The 25,776-nt window shown below is 38.0% G+C and overlaps 1 protein-coding gene across 3 annotated transcripts in view; it reads right to left on the reverse strand.

Annotated features, from left to right (window-relative positions):
- The window catches only part of PDK3 (pyruvate dehydrogenase kinase 3), a 52,347-nt gene that overhangs the window by 18,935 nt on the left and 7,636 nt on the right, over positions 1–25,776 (reverse strand). For 2 of the 3 annotated variants that reach the window (XM_061355126.1, XM_061355124.1), the window contains exons 2-4: positions 15,596–15,737; positions 8,158–8,229; positions 318–502 (exon numbers count right to left, since the gene is read on the reverse strand). In XM_061355126.1, coding sequence (XP_061211110.1) covers positions 318–502; positions 8,158–8,229; positions 15,596–15,737 — 399 coding nt within the window. Of the gene's footprint in view, positions 1–317; positions 503–8,157; positions 8,230–15,595; positions 15,738–17,268; positions 17,357–25,776 lie in introns of those variants that run through there. The other variant, XM_061355125.1, reaches the window with a different exon arrangement.

Genomic DNA, 25,776 nt, shown 5'->3' on the forward strand with positions numbered 1-25,776 from the left:
ATTTGTGAGCAGAAAGATACAGCTACTCCACTATCATCTAAAAATAGTTTATGCATCACTACACAAGCTGTCTCTGCCAACAAAGTTAAAAAGTGACAGCCACACTGACAAAGCCTGACAAACTGTGGAAGAAAGCACTGCTGGCTTGGATTCATTTCTGATAACTGCAAAGAACAAAATTAACAGGTTGCCAGGATATCTTACTATTATTAGCACAAAATATTAAGAATTAGTCATGAGTACAAAAACAAGATATGGCTTCAGGTTTACAAGCAATAACTAATGACTTCTCAAAGATGAGAAAGGCAATTACTTACTGTGTTGGTTAATAAGCATACGGAAAGAGATGCGGTTGGTGTAGAATCTATCTAGAAAATACTGGATGTTACTGCTAACAAATGGATCAAAGCCATATTTTTCCTTGTATTCAATCACCCCTTGCGCCATGGTTGGAACCACATCATTGTGTCTGTTCCTGACTTTAATTAAAACATCTAAAAAGCTAGAGGAAACAAAATCAGAAACAGATTGTTAAGAAGTATAATTAAACTCAATCTCTCATTTCTTTCAACTCCTCCCCAAAACACCCCTTTAAATTAAATCTCTTTTCACCATTAGCAGACAACAAAAGGAACAAAAGATTCTCTTTTATTGCAATTGTATGCACCATGGTAACTCATTCTCTAACAGCACCTGAGAGACTGGAAAAGAAGCTTGGGGAAAAAAATTACCTGACTGACCTCCATAACTTGATAAGCTTTACATTTTCTTCCCAACACCTCAACCTGTGCCGTGTAACTTTTGAATGCATTTCCTTTACCTTGCATCCGTTCTGTAAGTTTGAGCAACGGGATGGGTAATTATTACCAGTGTGATTTCTGTTCAGTTTCCTTTTAGACCACTGGATGGCAGAGCGCATACAATGGTGCTCTGATGGGCTCTGGTATTCGGAAGTTTAGGAGATCACATTGCTTTTAACAAGTGGCTGTTTACAAGTATACACTGACTTTGAAACAGGTTGGACTTCTGCTTCTCCTACCAAGGCAGCTCGACACGTGTGATCTTGCAAGCACTCATCCTTTTTTCCCACACATGCAAATTCACACATACTTGAAACACTAATTATGAATAGGTTTCTAAAGCCTAGACATGGAAAAATCAGCACTACCCAACTGCATTACATTTTCCAGTATTAAATAAATATTAACACCAGAATTATTATATAATCTTGTTTTTAAAAAGCACACAGTGAAATACACCTTTCAAAGTACAGCTGGGAGACTTGTTCAGCTATGCATGCATCTACAATTCTACAGATCCTTTTTAAAGAAACATCAATGGCAGAACATTTTCAGATTTATAATGAGTACTGAAATTAAATGTATTATTAGAATCGTAGTTAGGGTTGGAAAGGATCTAGTCTAACGAGCAGGGTGCAAACCACCGCCAGCAGTCACATTTAAAGCATCTGCTTCCTTTCTTTCCATAACCCCTTAGCTAAAACAAACTTCTGACAGTACACCACGCCATTCTCAACAAATGATACACTTCTAATATTTCTGCCACTCTACACTGACAGCTCTAAAGGAGTGTAAGTTCCAGTTTCTATAGTTTTTATCATTCTCAATTTAACCACCAGTTTTTTCCTGTGTGTTAACTGTTCAGTAGTCTTTCAACACTATGTTGTGCACAGAAAAGTTTAACTGCCTAATTCTCCAATCTAAATACTATCACAGCACAGAATGACTGCTCTCTTACTTACCAATCTTGCCAACTTGACAGCTCAAAATTCTTTTAATGTTTATAAGATTTCAAGACTCTTTATGTTTAAGTCTTGATTCTGTGTGTTCTATAACCACTGAGATAGGATGTTAGTTTTCAAGACAAGACTAGTGCCTGGATGTACTCATGCTACTTCTCTGTTTCAGAGCAACAAGACACTAGCTAAGAACACAGCAGAGAAGCAACACCAACTATCACATCTGAAAGACAACTCACAACACTCTCTACTGACAGCTGTTTGCTGACAGCTTTGCTATTTGTTTTTAAATACTTCCACTATCCACAGTATATGTAACAGGATGCTAATGTGCTCCATGAGGGCAAACCATTCACAGACAACCCGCTACCAAAGCGCTTAAATGCACAGAGCATGCTGAGGGGCAAATACAGGATTAGGAGATTCATCTGCTACAGACCAGCATCAAATCACAGCTGAAGCTTAGTGTGCAAATACACAAAATAAAGGAATTCTTCATTACTGAAGTGATACGTCAAACCTCCAGTTCCATCTTCAAAGGTAACTAGCTCACTCAGGCGTTTCCATCAAGCAGAGACTTTTAAAGAACCAAACACATGAAGTATGTACAGGCACATTTCAAAGTGGCAAGGCAGAAATCAAAGCACATTTCCTTAATCTTCCTACATCTCAACCCCACATACCCCTGGAAACACAAGAGTTTTTACTGTACTCAAACTGTGGAAGATCATACATAGAATTTCTTAAAATGCTCATCAGATTAGCGGGGGACGGGGGAAGGAGTGAAATATTGCAGAATAGCTCTGAAAAATTTATTAAGCAATTACTTGTTTTGTTTTCAGGGTTTTGGTTTTGGGGTGTTTTTTTTTCAGAAGCCAGCGTATCATATTCTGAAAACCACAACAAATAAATAATGCAGTTGGTTTGACAGATAAGAAATTACTAATATGAAGCTATTTTAGTCAAGTGAGCTTCAGTGGTTTCTGTATTAACAAAAAAATACTTAAGGCATTACAACTGCTGTTAAATAAACTGAGCCTACAGACTTCTGCAAAGACAATGTCACAAACCAAGTCATTATTTTAACTCCCTAATGACTGTATATATTATTTTGGTTTGATCTACCATCAAACTGCAAGAAGTCATAAGAAAGTCAATGCAAAGACAAAGGGAATTTTGCTATTTCCCGTTTACGGACAGCATTATCTGAAAAATGAAAGACAAGAAAGTGATGAGCAGACTGAAAATAATCCTTTTAAATGGAACAGATATGCAATGTTTTTTTTCTTTTCGATTGGCTGCCCTTTTTTAAACAAGTGCTATCTGGCAGCTGAGAGTCATCAGAAAGACAGGGAGAAGTTCACAAAGATTTCTCTACTAGAAAGTGTAGATACTTTTGAAGTGCAAAACTAACTTCAGTGGCATTCCACATTACTTGAAATGTAGAAGAAATGGCACCCTCTTAAAATCTGTTCAAATATTTACTTATTTCAAATCGCTAACAGAAGCACTATCTTAATCTTTGTGCTGCTAAAAGGAAAGTTACTTCTTGTTTACTAAGTTCCTTGTCTGTGTGCTATCTCTAGCCAGCTTACTGCTTAAGTCACTCTCAGTTCCAGCACACTCCCACACACACCCTCCCACAAAGATTAAAAACAGCAAGGGAACTCCACCACCTGTACCCATAAGTGTTCTTTGGAAGTACACGTGAACAGCACATTTTACAAACACTTCAACTCTTTAAAAACAAATTCTGCCTCTGCGTGTTTTATTGACACCACGGGAAGCTTCTGACACTTCTGCCAACCTACCACATCTACTGAGTACGGACACCTTATCGCAACGCTTCTCAATCACACAATCAGGCTGTTTGACAGAACTGTGGAACAACTTCCAACTGGCCACTCTGCAGCTTGAGCAAAGATATCTGTTATCAAAAAGGCAAAGTAACCTGACCTTCTGGCATACGCGCAGACTACCAGCAGTGACAGTAACGTGGTGACATTGTAGTAAGCCTTCATAAGGTATGCTAACCAATAGAATGTAATAAAGAAACTGAAGCACCTCTGAACCTTCACAGAAATGCCAAGACAGAAAATGCCTTCATTTAGTCCAATATTCCTAGAGGTAACATTCTCGAACATAACATCTATCCTCAAATTCATACACTAAGAGCAGAGATAATTTGGGCCACTCTGAAAAACATCAGCTTTAGTTTAATCTCCACACTTACTACTTCTTACCATTCACCTTCTCTACTGCCTTGTCTTTGTAAGCCACACTGTAACAGTTTAGGGTCCACATGACTGAAAGAGGTCTATTTTTCAACTACATTGATTTCCCAATTCACTTCACTGCATGGGTTCATAGTCAGCTGTGACAGTACATGGATAATATCTGTAATTCTGTAATCCTCAGAAAGAGCATCCAAATTCTGAGAATACCAGAGCAGACTCACCATACAAGCAAAGATACAACACTAGTGTTGAACAGATCAAGTAATTCCACTGTTTTAGAAGGCATTATTTAAAGTCCTGCCAACACTGATACAGCACATCTGTGGATATCTGACCTCTTTAAAACAGAATTTTAGCTCCCTTTCTCACCTATGCCATTGTTACCTTGATTAGCTGTAACAAACTCAGGTCATCTCAGCTGCTAAAATGACCAACAAAGCACTCATTCAATTTCCAAAAATCAGCTGTTCTGTAAGCCATTATGGTTGAGTGCTTGGTGTAGACACTACATTCAGCTCCAAAGAAAATCTGAAGTACTTCCAGCCAGGCATGTCTCACAGTTGGAGACACTAAGTTACAGGAATAAGAGATAGGCTGAGAAAGTTGGAGCTGTTCTGCTAGGAGAACAGAAACTGTGTGGAGAACTCAGAGCAGTTCTGAATATCTGAAGGGGGCCTACAAGGATGTTAATGAGGACTCTTCATCAGGGACTGTAGTTATAGGACAAGGGGTAATGGGTTAAAACTTAAACAGGGGAAGTTCAGGTTAGATACAAGGAAGAAGTTCTTTACTGTGAGGGTGGTGAGGCACTGGAATGGGCTGCCCACTCACAATGTGAGTGCTCCATCCCTGGCAGTGTGCAAGGCCAGGCTGGACAGACCCTTGGCGATACGGTCTGGTGCGAAGCGTCCCTGCCCATGGCAGGGGGTTGGAACTAGATGAGCTTAAGGCCCTTTCCAACCCAAACCATTCTGTGATTCTGTGAGATAAGGGCCATTATGAAATGTCCAAGTCATCTGATACCACACAGGGCACTCCGATGACCAAAAGATGCAAGAGTCGCCTTCCATAATATGAAGTATATAATACATAGTATGTAATATGTACGCTCCTACAGCATGCTCAATGCAGGAATAAGATAGCTGAGAGGAACCAAGAGACGAATGCTCCAAGCCCTCTTCACATGCTACTATATGCAAGGTACTCAAGAGATACATCACAGATACTGCTAGTACCAGGAAGTCTCTGGTTCAAATGACCAAGCATACCTTAAGATTCAACTTCCACTTGTCTTTTTCTAAGCAAAGCAATCTGGTTGAAGGAAAGTACTATTCCTAGTCATGCATCCCTAAAGTCCCAGACAATGACTCAAATTCTGTATTAAATGATACATACAAATAACAGAAAAGTGGTATGTAAACCTAAATTAACTCAGGTAAGTGGTTTGTTTTGGTCTCCTCTCCACCCCACACTCCCACACTGCAAAGCGGTTCATTAACTATCTCCCTGTATTTCTCTGCTGACTGCAAGGCATAAAAGTAGGATAGAGCTAGACAGCAGCAACAAGGAATATTGGTACAGAAGCTGAGAAATTTGTTAGATGTATATATCTGTGGGTTATTACAAGATAAATATGGACATAGTTATTTTTTAAATAAGTATTTTGCGAGGAATAATAAAATGATAGCTAATTATGGATCAGTATCCAGTTAAATAGCACAACCTTCAGAAAGCTAGGAAGAGATGACATGCAAAGAGCAGGAACGTAAATCTGACCTTCTAATCTTAGGTAGCCTACCCAGTACTGGCAAGAAGACAAACTTGCTCTTCAATCGGTCTTTCATCTTTTTCCCCCACAGGCCAAACTCAGTATAAAGGCAATTCTTACTGTCCTAGTCCCTGCCTGGACTTCACCTTAGAATACAGAAAAAAAAAATCCCCAACATCTTTATTATATGTACTTAATTACATAAATGCAATAACCACAAGATTTCAAATACATTAACAGTAATACTGAATGAGTAAATATTTGGTTCATTATCAAATATTTGGTGTATCATACTAATATAGAGCATCAAACAACAGTTCCAGTTGCCATGAAATATCAAGAATGTGTGTTATCCATACACCAGATTAAGATAATTCATTTTGTAATTATGCGCAGACTGAAAACAGATCTCCAAGAAAACTCTTCATCAACATTTTGAAACATACGGTGATCTGCCTCTTGCTTACAGTCTAGAACAGCTTATGCCATCTCGAACAGACACCTAAGTTTTGGTAACTTAATTCCACTCAAAATGCTCTTTTAAGTCAAGCAACAGGAAAACTTACTACTGAACAAGTCACAAACAAATCCTTGTGCAAACAGGCTCTAAATACAGAATAACAAAATGTAACAACTAGAGGTAATTGAAAAGTTCATCTAATTTATCCATTACAGAAAAAGCTTGCCTAGAACATCAATAAAAATTAATCTATTCTTAAAAGCTTTTAAAATTGAATGCTCTACAGAGAATACTTCAATTTTTATTATTTTATTTATTAAATAAAATGGAATTATTTATTTCCATTCTGAAAAGCATTCTTCTCAGAGCAGGCTGAAACGGTCTGTTTCAGCCTGTTCTTGCTGATACTAGAATTTGCATTTTTTGCCCTGTGTACAATCTCAACTGCAATAAAAATCAGCCTTTTTTTTTTTAATTCTCCAGTTCTTCACTTCAAGCAACCAATAATCCTTTATTATGGTGACTTTTTCTTTTGGCACACTCAGACTTGCAGTATCTCACACTTCAATCACTTTTTTCCAGTCTAAACAAATGCCTTCAACATTATTCAGAATTGGAACTATCCACGTCTCCAATTCTTGCTCCTTTCATATCAGTACTGTCCATGTGCGTTTTAACTGCTTAATAGGTAAATACCCAGAACTGAAGACAGTATTCCAAATAAGGGCTCACACTGAAGAAAATACTTTCCCTTGTTCAGTAACACTACAATTCACTCAGTCTATGAACCTTACAGCTCCTTCTACAGTTCTGCCATGCAGGGAAACAGGTACTCACGCAATTCAGTTTTTCCTGTATTGGTTGATATTTAAAATGTAAAGGCCTTGGATAACATGACCACAGCCAAAAGGGCATAACATCTAAAATGCATTACCTAATAAACCCTTTACTTAGCCTAACATAACATACTAGTTAATGTATCTGGAACTACCTGAAAGCAAAACATCATTTTTGTAAAGCATAGGCCACATCTTTTACAACCAGAGCATTTACTGAACTGGAAGATGTTTTAAAAAATGCTTCCAATAAAGTGCTATAAGATTTCTAGTTTTTTGGGGTTTGGTTTGTTTTTTTTTGGTTTTTTTTTTTTTTTTTTTTGGGGGGGGGGGGTCCTCTTAAACAGGAGAAGCTACCCTAAGAAAACTAATTAATGGAACAAAAGCAAGAATTAATCTCCTGAAACAAAGCTGGCTGCTATATAGTACAGAGTAACCATACCCCTTAGTGGTGGGAGGGGTTGTTTAGCTTTTTTAAGTCTCTAATGTGTTTGTTGTACCTGTTCTCACTTACATGTGGTTGGGGGTTTTCTTATACATACATATTTCAAGGAAACATTCTCATGACAATTTTAATATTATTTTGTTGAGAAAACTGGCCAAACTTTCCTTCCTTCTCAAAATGTAAGTAGTACTATTCAGCAAGGTAGACGAACACCAGTAATTGAAGCCCATTAAAAAAGCTTTTAGATAAAAACAATGACACACTGAATGTTTTCAAATTGAAAAATAAATCAAAGTATTAATGTGTTGATATACACTACATGCAACAGTACTAAACTCAATGTATCCATAAATTACATTTTAATCCTAAGCATTTGATACGCAACTATATTTTGACTTGCATGTTGTCTTCTCCATACAGCTTTGGAGGAAGCTTTTCACACTATTTCTTAAACTATCGGACTTGTGCAAATGCAAAATATATTGCTCAAAAGCATAAGATTCTTATATCCTGTTCCAGATTACAATCTTGGCCTTTCTTGCACAAATTCTACCTTATAAATAAGATTAGCGTTATCTTGTAGTATAAAAACTTGATTGTTTTGAGACAGATTATTTTAAAATGAACCATCAGAAGAAAGCAGATTACTCACTCATCCAGAACATGAGGATCCTCAGGACTTTTATTTTCATACTCTAGAAGCTCAAGGAAACTCTGCATGTACCTGAAAATAAGCAAAAATGATAAACAGTTAAAATACTTAAATTATTTTTTTTTTTAATCTTAAGACTATAACCTCACCTGAAATAACAGTAGTACACAGTCCTCTGTAAAGGCTAAAATGAAGTGGGATACCACAACCAAGGGAAATAAGCAACTCCAATATATTATATTGAGTTGTGTTATTTATGACTCTACAGACCGCGATTTAGGGAAATTGCTATATAAATCAAGCTGAAGTTAACAACCCCTCTCCAGGTAGGTCTGTAATTTCATATATCTTAAGTTTGTCCCTGGATCTTTATTTCCTGATCATCCATTTATTACAGATGATAGTTTGCTCCCACGTTCCTCAGACAGTGATCCAAACTTCCTCCCGAAATAAAGCTCCAGGGAACACTCCCCAAAAGCCACACTAACAAGACTGCACCAAGCTGTATTCCAGAATAGTATTCCCCATCACACACTCTCACATCTCTTCTCATTGTACCTCAGGCCATGCGACACAACGCTGGGTTTCATAAAAACACCACTCTTACACAACACAGCTCTACTTTAGACATTTGTCATACATGAGATATTATTATGCTTAGAGCCACATGTATCACAGGACTCAAAAAAACATTTAAGGCAAAGTGCCACTCAACATCAACATGGCCAGCCTGTTCCACTGGAAACTAGCCCAACACCATGTAAAATTCACCACCTCACACCACTGGGCCTGAGGACCAGGGATCACCCCCTGAAACAGGTGCATTAGTAGTACAGATGTAGCTTTAAAAAAGTAAATACAGTAATGGGACCTCTTTGTTGAAGTAAATCACACAAGGTATCAATCACACATAAAAGGTTGGGTGGTTTCAGCATTACCAAAAGGAGCTGGCATTCCTTTCCTTTTTGCTCTTCCTTCACTCCTGGTTAAGCACTATGAAAACATCAGTGCTAATCAGATAAGTGTCTCAACAGCTGTAGCTCTCTGCAGTGGTGTTAACAGCGAACCAAACTGATTGAAAAACTCAAACCTTTCTCTTACATGAAAACAACTCACAGAAAGGTCTAACCAGCTAAAGCTAGCACAAGGAAAAGATAACCATAAAGCCTACATAAAGAAAAAGCAAAACAAGTGACCTTTTCACTACGTAGCAAACCATGAGATCAGCTCAACAGAATGGCCTATGCAGAAGCTCAGGGCCTATGAGACTGACCCCAGCCACTGAAGATTGGACACCTTCACATTACAACAGAATCTCTGTTGGTGGCAGTTCTATGTTAAGACTAGTTTAAGGAGGCTATGAAATTTCACCCTCCATCCTCAAGCTACAGCAAAGCTTAACACAGCACTGCTGTCTACATGACTCCCTCCAGCATGACAGGCTGCTACTCCAACCCCCATTTCAGCTGCATGATGTGGAGGATAGAGGGGCAGGAGAAGAATCATCAGGACCACCAGCAGGAGGAGGGACTGAGTTTCTAAGAGTGAATCAGAACCAATCTCCCTTGAGAATATGCCCTTGCACTTACTCCCTTTTCATAAATTCTCTCTGGAAAAGGCTGCTTTAGTCTCTGAACTCAGCTGCCTCACCTGCAAGACTTAACATGTAACAAATTATGGTCACCCACTCCTTGGTTTCAGAGAGGTACATATTCTTCAACATTATCTGTCTCATGTGAATCAAGGTCAATCAAGTTAATCATGGGTACAGGATGGGAAAAAAGGTACCATTATTACAGTTAGCAAAACACAGTCATAAACAATCTGCAAAGAAACTCCAAAATGAAAGATGGGAAAATAATGGGCAAGGCACTGAGTAATCAGCACTGTCATCAGCTTGGCTCCATACAGGCAATGAGTTTTTTACTTCTCGCCAAACCAGGCAATGTCATGTGGAAACAATGCTTAAGACCCATTCCTGTGCCAAATTTTGCTCTGCCTATAACGAATACATGACATTCCACAACAAGTCTCTGCTGCCTACCTCACCTCTTCCTTGATGGATGATGAGAACGTACCTAAATAATTCAATCTGTAATTGCCTCTAAGAGGAAACTGACCTTTTTGGACTTTTTCTGTGGAAAGGGAAGACGGGCATCATCCACGTGACATCCTTGCAAATATGTTCAGTAATAAAAAAAAAAGCCACATAACTTAAGACCACCAGCACTGTCAGATGGGACTAGTTCCCTCATACTGTGGGTTGTATATAAAAAAAAATAATAACAAAAACCTCCTTTCTTATTCTATAATATTTGCTGTCTTGTATTTGTTTGTGTGTCAAAAGGAAATTGGGCAAAATATTTGATTCTACAGAGAAAAGCAATCTACCCCAAAAATACCTGCATAATTACCATGAAGAAGTCTTACTCTATTCCTCCAATATAGGTTGACCTCATCATTCAATGACTATTGCCTACATTTTAATTTCCCATCTAAACCTGTGGTATGGTTTTGAAATGACCCCCAATAATCTTCATTTAATTCAGACCCCTTATATCTGCAAAGTGGTTTTGGCACTTACAAGAAGCTAAACAGGAAGCTGCTGAAGCTGCCCATCAAATGTGTGAAACCCAAGGCAGCCATCATGACCTGAAAAAATGAGTGAGCCAAAATGCTACAATTCCTCCAGCACAGGTACGATACATGCCAGGAACTGGATTATGGTCTGTCACAGGTACCTTCCACACTATGAAGTGTTCCTCACTTTTACTTAAAAGACCAAATGCTGCAGTTGTCAGCAAGTTTGCCAACAACCACTCCTCTACAGCTTATGCTCCCCTCTCCCATCCTTTCAAACCTTCCTCTTGGTTTGAAGTCCTTTCCCTTCCTACTTTAATTTCTATTGCCATCCTCCTTGTTCAGTGGAGGCCTTTATTCTCGGCTTCCTCCCATATGAAAGATGCTTCAATAAATCTGCTTCATGAGAGAATGGACAGCTTCCCTCATGGCAAAGTCAGAGGAGGTTATTAGGAAGCTGCCTGTCTCCATGTGTCATCATATAATATTATTCAAGTTCTGTTTCTGACAATCCAGTACAACCACCACACTTGAGAAGCAACACAGCAGGTGCTTTTTACTACACACTTCCTACCGGAAATTTCTAACATCAGCAATCCTGTGCTGATGCTGAGGATAAAACATCAATGAGTATTTCTGGTACTGAAGGTAACTGATACCTGACTTCTGTGATGCATGGATTTGCAGGGTTGCCCACCATTACTACTATGCTGTATTGAGATTCATACTCTCTGTTATGGCCCTAAGACTGCAGCCCCTGGAATAATCGAACATCACTGCTCCTGATGAAGGAGCTTCAACAGACTGTTGAAGGATCAGCACTTTTACTAGAGTATCAGTCATGAGTAAGCCACGTGTTTCTCTCATCTAATGCAGGAAATAACTGTGCAGAAAACTGTCTCAGAAAAAGACCAAAGCACCTCTCAACCAGAAGAAAGGGTGCCAAACATGGCCACCAGTCTTCAGCACAAACAGCAAGTGTAACAGCTTCTGCGGTCATTACGCTGCAGGCTCAACATAGCACCAATGAGGTACTGAGAGCTTCTGAAACAAAGGAAAATTACACAAACTAAATGCTCTAAGGAAATTTCTAAATGTGCTAAAGTAACTACTCTCTAATCTCTGTTGTGATGGAGACACTATGGAAACAGGCAATGTATTTCCTTTTGAGTTACCAACAATATTTAGATGTCTATACCCTGCATATTATCCCAAGTCTCTAAACAAAAAACTCAGAACTGCAAATGCTGCACATCTTCTATCTAGTTGTGATTTCCAGTTCCTACGCAAAATTAATTCTCCACCCTCACTTCCCCCCATCCCTTCCAAACAGCTCAAAATTAAATAAATTTAGAACTCAGGTTAGATGTAATACATAATTTTCATCACTGCCTTATCCGTCAACCACATTATGATCTGTGTAATTGTGAACAGTTGGCAATACAGTTCACTCCTATAACAGCTAAGGTGTGTAAAAACAATCATTCCCCTTTCATACAATCTATTTCCTTAAATCGTCTTTTGATTTGAACTGTGTGTGTAGCTATGGATAAAAGAAGGTGGTAACTACAGGGTTAAATCAAGCACTGAAAAGACTTTGTGGTGTTTTAAACAATCTACCAGACAGCCAGAATAAAGCAGAAAAGTAGCAGAATAATGGATTACTTCCTATATTACCAGTAAATGAGTGCAACGATACAGTACATATCTTAGAAGAAACCAAAATCACCCCAAAAATTGAAACAAAACAAAATATTCTGTTATCTTCGGTGAGGGCGAATCATCAAAAGCATGAATCAAAACCTATGTCCTTCAAACCTGTTGCCCTTCTAGTGTTTATTTTTTTATTATAATAGACTACAGTTCATTGGGCAAGCTCTTTGGTTTCAAGCACCCTTTAGCCTTGTTCCTTTGCCAATTATTGCTAGGTAGATTGAATTCTTGTTAGTCTGCCAAATGCAATAATTCTTGAATGGCACTTTTCACACAAAATCACCACAGATGCTCAGAATGTCAACTCCAAGTTGGTTGGTTGGTTGTTGGTTTTTTTTAGAATTCATGCAAGATACTTTTGCTTTTTGGGTATGTGTATTTCAGAAAGATTTTCCTTTAGAACCTAACAGCAAAGCACTGAAAAAATAAAACATATCTTCATAGCAACACAATTTTGTTAGCATAGTCTGAATGTAAAAAATTATTAATCCCCAAGCTGTATTGATTTCTCTAATGGGTCTTTCCAAGGAGGCAAATGGAAATTCATAGCCTTTTCCAGGTAGAAGTACTAAAGAAGAGGTATTTAGTCAGTGTCATTTAAAGTATGGGTTTTTGATATGAGTGAGTAGCACGTTGTGCAAACATCACATGCACTTTAGATATTTTACAAGCTCTGATCTTATCCATTATAAGGTTTAATTCTAACTATTTTCCCTCATCACATTACATTAGTGATGATATCCTCTGTTATGCAGTTCTGCCACACGTTCAATATCCTACCTCCAGTGCACTATAGCTAGAGCGCCCTCTGAAAGCTAGCCTAAAAAAGGCCTGTTTCTTCGCAACTAGGATGCTGCCCACTAATCTTGAAAAACTGAAAATAAGTTGCTGATCCCTAGCACACTGGTTGTTGATCTGTCACTTGCAGTCAATGCAGCTCACAGTCAGAACATGTTAACTGTACTATTATTTTTATTTACTTTATTCCTTCCATTGCTATTCCATACAAAACATACATATAAAATAAGTTACAAACTCAAACTGGGACAGAGCTCATGATTTACTTTTGCACAGACTGAAATGCAAAACTGGTTTTCTTGCTCATAGTTCACTCTCTGGATACTGCCAGCTTTATTCAGAAAAGCAATACGAAGAAAGGACAGCTGTCTTGCCTATGCTCACTGCAGCACATACATCAGGCTAAAGGAACACAGAAAGGAAGGAGAGAAAAAAACCTCACCTTTCCTGAAAGCAATCAAGCAATCAGCTGTAAAATCTGTTAGGCAGAGCAGTGCAGTCAAAAAGCATGTTACAGGAAGCAAAGTGCCTACAGACCCTGAAGATGGATTAGAGAACAGGGCTTGCCTGCAGCAGGGAGTGTATTCTCAGAAGTGGAAAGTTGAGGTTGCTTCCCAAGGGATCTACAAGGGAGTAGAAAATGCATGTAACCCAGAATGTCACTGCCTGACTGGACAGAGGACTGATGGGAAAGGAAGGATCCCCATGCTGTAAAGTAGGCAGGGTCCATTTGTTTTCTTACTCCATCAAACGTAAGTTCTATTTACAGAGCCACCATACCCTAAATAAAACCTGCTTTAAAGATAGAAGCTTTTTGTATTTTTTTGCATGCTGACATGAAGGCACAGACTGGGAACTCAAGATTTTAAGGCTTCAGCAAATTTGTAGTCTCACCAAAAGCACATAAAATCAGGCTTCTACTGGAAAGTGGTTGCATAAATAAATCAGAAATATGCTGGTGACTACATAAATTACTGAAAATTAGCAGATAAACAGACTAAGGTGAATAATGCATTAAATTATGTGTGCTTACGTGTGGCAAATGTACATCAGATTTTTTTGTTTGCATTTTAATATATTACCATTTTACTATGGCACAGTAAAAATAAAGTATCGTGAAATCTGATCTGAAAAAAAATTCTTGAAGCGTGTCAAGAAGGTGTTTCTTAATTTTACAGATGCACAAGACAGCTATATTTATTCTACTGCCTAAGATTCAGGGATCTCTCTCTAGATATGTCTGAACTTCACAATAAGAAATTATAAATATGTTTCAAAACCTATTATCAGCATAGCTGCATAATACTCAAGGTCATTCACACTGAAGTTAAGAAAAACACTTCTGGTCTTTTCAGAAGCTGATAAATTTTGCCTAGGGTTCATTATCAGTATACCATTAGGCCATCAAGACAGCTAGTGTTACCCTTTATAGACAAACGTGTTTAAACCAAAGTACACAATATCACTTATACTAATTTATATTTCTTAAGTATGAAGCTTGATAAATGAGATCAAATCCAGAAGTAAAGGTACAGCCAGTGCAGAATGCCTTGGTTCAAGGTGTATGACTGAACTTAACAGAAGTCTACAAAATAGCTGCTGTTACAGTTAGATAAGCTGTTTTCCACAAAGGGAAGTTTGTTGCATACTGCAAAGATATTTTTACATAAATTATTTGGATCAAGTGTTTGTAGACAGAAACACACTGAATACCCCATGAATGACAATTTTTTAGAACTTAATACATACAAGGCAGTACTCTGCAAACCACACTGAACATGGAGGTAACCTAGAAAATAATTACTGCAGAAAAGATGACAGGACTTTAAATAATTTTGGGTACACACTATTTATTATAATAGAGAACGTTAATTACTGGATGACACTAGATTTTTGTCCCATTCCGTAACTTCCATTCAATACCAGGTTATGTTTGCAGATTTAGCAATGAAAAGTACAGATGAGGCTTTAATTTTCTGTTGGTATTTTTGACAAAGGAAGAATAAGGAGAAAACAGCTATTTCAAGAAATCATGGGTGCAATACAGTAAGAAGCATTTAACAAGCTTGCTCTTAAAAGTTATTGACTGATTCTAATTATCTGGGAGACAACAGTATTATTTTACTAACTTAAAAGACTAATTTACAAATTCTTATCTCTAGGATCCCTTTTAGAGTATTTACTAATGTTAGATAGAAGAAAATTAAACTTCAATTTGACAAGAAACATGCATTATAAACAGTTCAAGGCAGAAAAGAGAGTTCAGTTCAAAACAGTTCAAGCCAAGTTGAAAGTAAAGCAATATGTACAGTTTTACACTAATTTTTCAGTCCACTTTTAAACTTACCAACTCTGTACTAGTCCAACTGAAGGCCTGTTAAGTAAGTTATCAGGCAACAAATTGACTTCTCTCATGGTGTTAGCTAGTCGCACTGGAAGTTCTTTCCGCAGAAACATGTATGAAGTTTTCTCACATGCATTGTCACGACCTGTTAGAAGAGAGGGGGGAAAAAACCCAGATGTCCATTTAATCAGATCAAATTTTAGACTTCCCAGGTTTGTGGAATTAAAAACATTTTAAGTCTGATTTCTCTCACTACCCACCTTTAGTTCCTTCACACCAAAATGCATATTATACTCCTACCTTCCTAGAGCTTAACCCCTTTTATCTAACATTCTTCCCCATTTCATATAATCTCATCCTCCTATAAATAAAAACCTCTCATCCTACAAATAAAATTCATTGAATACCAAAGACTTGATATCAGCTGGAAATAAGACCCCAAAATACCAGCTTTCATCAGTATGATTTTTCTACTAAATTAAGCTTTTAAAAAGTGCATGCCACACATGTAATGAAGAGAAGAAAACAAAGGGACAAACCAGAATGGCAGTAGCCAGTTGATGTTTCATGCCACAAGCTCTTCAAAACTGCTAAATACTTAAACATACCATCAGCACCTGGAAAGACCAGCAAAGGTCATCATCCCTCCTAGGACTAGCCTACAAGATACTCACTAGCCACCTGTAAGGGAAGTGCAGTGCTTGTCACCACATTCCCATTTGGAAAAGTTGCAGTTGATATTATCCTGAACTTTCATTTTTAGATCAGATTTTTATCCAGCACAATATTTTGACAATTAAAAAAAACCCACAAAAACAAAACAAAAACCCCCCACAAAAAAAAAAAAAAAAAGTCAGAAAGCAAATGAAAGGGATCCAGCAAAAATACCAGTACTTTGTTGCAGACCTAGTTGGAAAGGTGGTAATTCTCTGTAGCCACCCTACCCTACAGGAGTTAGAAGACTCACATAATTAACAGCATTCTTAAGCTAAACTAGTTGCTGATGATACCTATAAAACTTTAACTACAAGTATATGAAAGTGCAAGATATTAAGACATCTGCCCAAGTAGTTCAGATGCAAGATCAGACCTGATAGACTTTTTTGTATTTTGCAGCATTTCACATTGGGGAATTCCTCACCATAACTAATTTCTAAGAGACCGAGTAAATTTAAAAAATAAAAAATAAAAAAATCCCTTTTACTTGTAATGAACTGTCAGTATTCTGCTTAAATCCAGAAAGACAGAAAATGTCTTTTGTGATGATAACCAATAAAACTGCCTGTAAAATTTGTGAGTGAAGGCATAATACAGGAGCTATAAATTATGTTCAAGCAAACCAGAGTGTTAAAAGCACTGCAAGGCACATAATCACTGAGATTTGCAATTTGAAAGACTCGAGTGCAATGCAACCAGCACAATCAAGGTGATACTTTTAAGACAGTCCCATTATAATCAGATGAACAGCAGAGTTTTCACCTTCTTTGCATAGGTAACATGCATTGATGGATTAGATCCCAAACTGTAACAATCTTAGGGGAATATGCAAGAAGGATTAAGATTTCCCTTTCTTCTTGCTCATTTAGGTATCATCAGCCAGTGGATCATTAAATTCTATTACTGTCAGCAATTCTATTATCATTCTTTCAGCAAACATTTGGATCTATTTCACTTACTTGCATTTTCACATCTTCAATTACAAATACACACATCCTGTCAAAATTAGACAAAGGAAACAGATATTACATTGTTGTTTTCTGTGAAGCACAGTAATGATTTCGGAGTTCAATCCTTCAATTAAGTTACATACCAATTCACCTCCAATAGAGGATAGATACCTGTTTGTTCACAAGTCACTATAGGTATAGGAAGACTGTGGCTGGAAAGCAGGACTCTAAGACTAGCTCACACTACAGCTTCTGGGCTGGAAAACCCTCAAGAACAAAGACTTCTTCCCCAAGGGTGACCAAGAGCAAGTTTAGTTATTTTGCAGGCAATGAAAAGCAAAAGGGATGAAAGGCCAGAGAAGGAGGAAATGACAAACAAGAACCCACGGCCTGCAGGAGTCTGTGAAAGGGCACAGGAGCCCTTCATGGACACAGTCCCAGGACTTGTGGCAAGGCAGAAAACAAAAGCTGCAGGACTGGCAGAAGAAACCCCCTTCATCTCTTCCCATGAACAAGGACACATCTCCATTCAACCTGTCTCACCCCAGCAGTTCTAAACTGTCTCTTTTCAAAGGAGTTGCCTTGCTCTAATGTACAGCTACATTTTAGGTACAGAGCTTCTTGGGATCCCTTTGCATGCTCACTGCAGGAAAAGGAAAGGAAGCCCTGTTTAAGCTTGCCTAACTGGAAGACTTGCTTCACCATAACTTCAGTATATCTTTTTGGTTTGGGATACACAGTCAGAATACTGGCTGCTTAGCTGTATGGAACTTATCTGAGAGCCTTCACAGAGCTGATTCACTTCTACTCTAACATCAGTTATCTGCTTGCCAAACAGCACGTGCATGGGAAGAGAGAATGGCTATTTTACTAGCATCAGCCACAACTAGATATTCCCCAGCTTTGAAGCAAAAAAAAAACATATTTAATGTATCCTAACAGTTGCTCCTTGGCTGCTGTTCCTCACAGCAACACTTATACTGCCACATTTGTCAAAATGAGGGACATCCTACTAAATACATAAACAACATCTGAGTCTGTAAATTAGATATTTTCTTCATTATAAGTTACTTCAACAGAAAAATGGCAATAAAAAGCAAGATATTACAAGAACATAATCTTCAACTTATTTCAAATTATTACTATTGAATGCATACCTGGGGCAAAATTTGAGAGATGCCAGCTGTAACCGCAGCACGTCTTTAAAAAGGCTTAAAAAAAGGGGATCAACAAATGTTCTATCATCTTCAATCTTCTCTGTTTGGGCTAATCAGTAACCCTATGCAAGTGATACAGAAGCAAATTCATGTCTGCCTCTCTGCTACTTTCAAATCTTCAGTTCAAAACTAGCACCAAAGAGAGACTGTGATGCCAATCCTGAGATTCTTGTTTAAGTACAAGTCTATGTAACAGACTGACAACAGATACAGCCTTCAACATAAAATGAGAAAATACATCAGTCAAACAAGGATCTAAGCAGTGATCTGGATTTCAGGATTATACATCATCATCACTGGTGGACCTTCAATCCAAAGGAAATTCAGGAAGCAGTTTTACCTCAAGACAGTTTTCTCTACTAACCTATTTTCCCCCTGTCTGGGATTCAACTCTTCTCTTGACATCTGCTCAGATCTTCCCTGCTTTTCTCTTTCACCTTTTACCCAACAGTGCTAAGAGATGGAGAACAAACCTAACACTGATAAAAAGGCCCATTCAGGCTCTAGAGATCATATGCCTGTAGCATGTAGGGGAAAAACAAACACACAAACAAACAAAAAAAACAACAAACAAACCAAACCCCACACATTTTCAATTGGAAGAAGTGAATATTTACCACAATGTTCCCTCTTTTCAGTTCCTTCCATTGCAGTGAAGGAATTGGATAACTGTTGCAAAGCTGGACCTAAACTCTTCTGGGTCCTGCAGCAAGAGGCACTAACAATGTAGAGGCTAAACACACACATGCAGCAGACCCGATTCAATCCTGGCAAATCCTACAAATTGGCAGAGCAGTATGCTGTCCAAGATTCAGATTACAGAAGGATTAGTTTTCCATAAAAAAGGCTGTACACAAACCTCAATTTTGCTGCAGGAAAGGGCAGAAACTCAGCATGGCACCATGAACTCTGCTTCCTCTAGAAGATCATAAAATGCTCTCAGTTCAGCTGCCAGATTCTCCCATATGTGAAATACCCCTATGAGAACAGACTACAGTAGCAGTCCTCCACAGACGATGATCGAAGTCACCTGCTTCAAAAACCTAACATGGCTGTCACATCCCTAGCATCAGTAGTTTAACACTTACCTGCCACAGGAGACAGGAAATAAGAAGCTAAGTGATTATTTTAGTCTTTTCACTGCACCCAGAGCTCTAGTTCTCTCTATTAAGTATGTAGTTAACACTGAGCTGAGACATTAGATACCACACTACTTTAAGACTCAAAAGCAGCAAAGTTCTACCTGCTGTTGAGAGGACGGACTCCATACAAAATTCCTTAAAAAAAACCCCAACAAACAAACAAGCAAACAAAACAACAAAAATAAACCCCAGAAAACCCCATACAACTATAGCATCAGAAGCATCTCGCCTCCTATCCCTGTGCAACTACTACTACTGCTGCTGCTTTTATCTAGGCATAATACAGGAAGACAGACAGAAAGGCAGAAGCGACAGATCATATTTACTCTCTTCTTGAGCTTCCAGAACACTTGTCATCTCCCATGCTAGCAAGTAAATCAGAGGGGGAAAAAAAAAGTGGAGCAAAAGGATGGGGTGATTTTCAAAAGAGTATTCAAAAAGATGAAGGTATCAGAGCAAACTGAGCAAAGGTTAAAACTAGTAACTTGCTGCTAAAGCTAGGTAAACAACTCAAGGATCAATTAATTTCCACTGAGTATACACCATTTCAGGAGCATAGGCTGTACATTAAATGGCACAGCCCCAATAAATATGGCTACAAAAAAACAAAACAACACCCAAAAAACCAAGCTAACCTCAACTCCAAAACCGTTCCTATTCCCAATAGAAATAAAGACATTTTATCATACTTTCTAGGTATTTATCTCAGCAACCACTAAAAACACCAATCCCACAAAAAGCATACAGGGCTGGTTTGTTTGTTTTGTAAAGAGAGGGCTTTGTAAAATCCATTGAAAGGAAAAGGAACACACAACCTAACTGCAGATGCTGACTCCTGTGACCCTCGCTCTCTATCACAGAGCTGCTTCTAAGAAAGCTGCACATTGAAACTGGTTTCCCTTTTCTGACTTACCACATTGTGCCACAGGATAGCAACGACAGCCTGACAGCTGTTCCAACACAGGTAGCCAGCAGACAGCCACATCATGGCCCCCACTAACCTGAGGCACTTAACTTGTTTTTTACACATCATAGACCTAAGCTTCAGCCCAAGTTCCATCACTGCTCTCTAAGGCTACTTCCACCAACAACTGCAATTTTTATGTTGTGCCCTTTTTTAAGGACATGCTTTCACTTGGCATATATCATTGGCATAATAAGAGACTGACTTTTATGTCATTAAGTAAACTCGAAAAACTCTGAAGTTTTAAGAAAATTAAACTTGAGGAATTAATGACAGGAAAATGTTTCTACATCTAACTGAACTATAATAAACATGCCACTTACGAAGTCTCAACAATTACGTTTTGTTCAACAACTACTGCTAGAAAAGCAGCTAAATCCAGAGAAATTAAAGTCTGCAAGTAAGCTTTCCCACATAACCTCTGTTCTTCAGTCCAGTTCCCATTACTAGTTGCCCCTTTGCAACCTAAGGGAAAAGCACACTGACAGAAGTGCTCAAGTCTTCTCAATCTGAACTACTTATGTTCATAATTGAGAATTTAGTTAGCACCATACAACCATTGATTTCTACTCTGTTCCACTGCATTGCTAAGCACAATCCAAACTACTAAACTCACATGCTAATTTACTTTCCAGCTAAAGTTTCTAATAGTCATGCTGGAAATACAGAGTACAGGTAAGTTACCAGAGCTGAAGTAGAGAAACAGTTGATCTTAATAAACCACTTCTGATTCATGCAATTTAGCTAACAGATTCAAGCTCTGTCAGCCAGGCCAACTGCAACACTTACTTTCTATTCCAAAAGAAAATTTTAGGACACTATTCACTAATGAGAAGTCTCTATTTTGTCCTCTAAATAACCAGTCACATTCACAAAGGTCCAGACTTCAACTTCAGAAATTCAAAATAAGCAAGTATAACTGCTCTACAATTTGCATACAGAAAAACTATACTTATCTAAAATTATTTCAAAAAAACCTGAGTCAGTTCGTATCTTCTTTGTATTAATTACTATACCTATATAGATGAATACTAGTTTCAAGAGAAAGCAAGTTTGTATCTTATGTAAATGCAGGTTAAGGGCAAAATGTCAAATAGTTGTCAACATGGACAAAATCGTTACATTTATTATTACATTAGCTACAGCTAATGTAATAATAATGTGAAAATAATAACATAAGTTATGACATATAACTTGTGAACTCCAGTAAACACATTTCAAGTAAATGGTCCTCTGAATGAAACAGACTTGTGCTGGGAAGCAGCTTAATTTACTGTTGAACTGGAACAGATAAACAGAAGGAATTAACAGATGCACAATCCACTGCAGATCTATGAAAGTCCTAGTCAAAATGCAGTCATTAATGTTAACTCTTAAAGCCACAACTTTCCTGTCATATTAAAAAGACTCAAAGGAAGATGTGCTTCTGTCTCAAGAGGAATGGATTATCAGGCAACCACATGTAAAAGCTGTAAATCAGTACCACACATTATGTAGAACTCAAAGCATGCATTTTTAAAATAAGCTTCCCTGATCTAAAACTAATGTTCGTACTGCTTACCACTCTATTCTAATGAAATAAAGATTTGACTTATTTTATAGCATTTGCCAAGTAGAGTAGTCAAAGGGATCAATAAAGTTTAATGCAGAGATGCTCAAGCAATTACCCACAGGCTGTATTATTTTTCAGACACATCAGCCAATGGTTGTTTTTCCCTGGGGCAGTTTCAGAGTAGGCTGAAAGTCAGATGAATCATTTCAGCAGCTGAGCCTTGTCTTGCTGTTATCACAGGCACTCCTCACAGTACATGACAAGCAAAAACCCAATTTGTTCTTAGAAGAAACCATGGCCTGGATCATGGATCCTAGAGCTATATGTGCACCCAAAACCTCCCTCCCTTATCAAGCACAAGAAGCCTCTAAGAACAGTGGCTCTTCAGACTACCTCAGTTCCTCTTCTCCTAACACTCCTGAGACCTAACCAGGTGGTAGTCCAAGAGCAGTGAAAAGGTGCACATACTATACACACATCAACCCTAGTCACAGTGTGAAAGGGATCTATAGCTTTCAAACGAAAGAAATTTACTGTTTTGTTCCACTGAGACCAAAATTTTAAAACAAAATTTTAAGGGTTTGGGCTGTGGTGGTGTTGTTTTTTTAAGTAGATAAGGCTTAAAAGTTAAAACATCAAGCCAAAGAAACTTATGCCCCATTTATTGCTCTCTGATCAGATTCTGTTATAATAAACTGACCAGAAAAGAATGATTTTTGCTCCTTTGAGCTTATAATCACCTTTGTCTCCTGTATACAGTGAAGACCTATTTTACACCGAAGGTTATAGTACGATATTACAAATTTAAAACACTCTTCCTAAATTCTCACAGATTTGCCAGCTTCCTCCCTAAGCTTTATGGAAAACTTCCATAATTCCCACTAACTGTTCCAGGAAAATATGAATCTCTAGTTTATCCTTTAGTTCCTGTCAACACACCAAAATTATTCCAAATCTTCCTAATAGATAAAATTAATGCTTATGAGCAAACACTCATACAGTTAATACCCATTACATAAAATACTGCCAATGCCACATGGTTCAGTTTCCCTTCAGTCTCAGTGAGCTGAAAGGTGTTAGACTGTTAAAACATCCTGTTACAAAATGCTTTTGATGATTAACAAACCACATTGCAAAAAATAGATGATGAGAGGATTCCTCTATGCCACTGCCAGTTACTTGGGTTCAGACGTATTTATGTAGTCCACACAAATTTTTAAGCATAAAGACAAAGTAAAATTAAATTGCTTTTTAGCAAGAAGTAATTTTTAACTTTGCCTCTTTCTTCTTTGACATAGTCTTCAACGTAATTCTCAAAAATATTGACTAAAACTTACACAAGCGTACCGTTTAATGGAATTAAGTCAGTGAAAGTATTATAAATCCCATATTACTTATTTTACATTGATTCCAGACTAATGTGCCGATTTTGTTTTACACACACACACACAAATATGCACATAAAGTAACAGTAGCCTCTTACTAGGCAAAGAAAATTATTTAAATAGGGCAAAGACACAATGACACATTTGCTTAGAAAAGATCAGAGGAAAAATGCTCAATGTAATAGTCTCTTACAAAACACAAAGCATCAGAAAAAGGAGAATTGTTTATCCCTGTCACAGTTCAGTGCTCTAATCTGTCCTTTCAACCTACTACTCTAAGAAAAACTACATTTAACTGACTCCAGGAACACGAACAAAATCATAAACATATTTTAAGAAGGATGAATAGCAGCCTGTAAATTATTTAAGCAATTCTGGGCAGAAAAATGGCTTTTAAAAACACTAATATATTAGGAGAACTGGCGTCAAGAAAAAAATGCTTTAATATAGTAACTATGGAATTAGATAATACAATTCCTAAATCTATGCCTAATTCTCCTACAGTTTACATTGTGTTGGGCCTTGGAGAAGCGAAGCAATACTACTCACTCTCCACAAAGCAGTCCTGTGAAGATCAAAGACTGATAGTAAAACACAGAGTATATATGAAGGGCTTTTCAAAAGTGTGTCTAAGAAGTCTGGCTGGGATGAAGTCAGCTTTCCCCACAGCAACCCATAAGGTTCTGCTGTGAGGGTGCTGTGCTTTGGATTTGTAACTGTGCTGATGACATGCCCCTGGTTTTGGCTACTGCTGGACACTACTTGCATAGCACAAATGCCTTCTCTTTCTCCTGCATTCAGCCCTTACCCCAGCAAATAGGTTTGGGGGTGGGTTAGAGGCGGAAAGGGGACAGAGCCCAGACAGATGACCTAAACTGGATGAACAGATGTTCCACATTACATAATGTCATGCCCAGCAACTTAAAAAGAGGCGGTTCTGTCTCAGAAGACAGCCACTGCACTGAGATAGGCTGGGTGGGAGGAGACAAGTTACTTCCTTTACACCACCTGTTTCTCTTCCTTTTTCCTTCATTAAAGTGTCTTTAACTTGACCCATGTGTTTTCCCTTTTGCCCTTCCTATTCTCTCCCCTAGCCAATGTGGGGTGGGAGGAGGGAAGCAAACACCTGCATGAGGGCTCATCTTAAAGTTATTCCATAGCTTTTTGTGGCTTGGTTGGGTGGTGGTTTTTTTGTTTTTGTTTGTTTGGGTTTTGAGGTTTGGGTTGTGGTTTTGGATTTTTTTGGTGGGTTTTTTTGTTGTTGTTGTTCTGAGGTTTTCTGGGTTTTTAGTTTTGTCTGTTTGGGTTTTTTTTGGCAATTTGTTTTAATTAAGAATTTCACATGGGCTGTACCAAAACTTCATAAAAAGCCAGGCAGAGCATCAACTGCTACTTCCTTAGCAAGCACCAAGTTAATTTAGGAATCAGAGTGCCCCAACACAACTTATTGTTTCTTTACTACCTTATTATCTCTTGGCCCTTACCTATATATTACTTCATTATTAGTTCTGTAATTTTTAAGCTACTTCAGTCAACCCCACTTACTCCATCTTCCTTTTTCACACAGGTAATGTGTTTTCCCACTTCCACTACTTGGAGGCCATCAACATAGGTTATTTTCATGAAGCTTATAAGCAACAGCTGAGCTGTACCAGGCTGCTCACATTTGCAGAAGAGCATTCAGCTACTCACAAAACACATCACTAGCTTATTTCTACTGAAACCCACTAAGCCAAGAGGATCTAGACATATTTCAGCTTATCTAAAATCAGGGGCAAGGGAGAGCTGTGATTCCCTTTCAGTTTCTGGATGCAAGTTACCTTTTTCTGAACATCAAAGCAAAGATGAATTCAGCAGCCTTTACCATTACATAATTACTTTAATCAAGTAAATGCTACGCTTCAGCATTCTCCCCAATTACTATAAATTACCTCAGCATCTTTTTCTCTGCTTTTCTATCCCATGACTTTTCACCTCAGCTGTTATTTATACTGCACCCTGACATACATGTCCTTGCTTCCAGTTTTCATATCATTCCTTTTTAATGAACAGTATTTCCGTAATTCCTGACACTGGTCTACTACTTTCTTTTGCCTTCATCAGAAACTGACAGGTCATCTTATATTCCTTAGCAGAGACCCTATCTACCTATTTCGTTAGCTTGTGAAAGTTACGGTATTTTAAAATCACTAGCTGTTATTTCTTCCATTCCTGAGAGGAAAGAATACCACCAATTCAGGATAATTTTCACTAAAAT

Source organism: Neopsephotus bourkii, unplaced genomic scaffold (genome assembly GCF_033783945.1).
Source record: "Neopsephotus bourkii isolate Nb327-2 ecotype Australia unplaced genomic scaffold, CSIRO-AGI_Nbou_v1 NB_780, whole genome shotgun sequence".
Lineage (NCBI taxonomy): Eukaryota > Metazoa > Chordata > Aves > Psittaciformes > Psittacidae > Neopsephotus > Neopsephotus bourkii.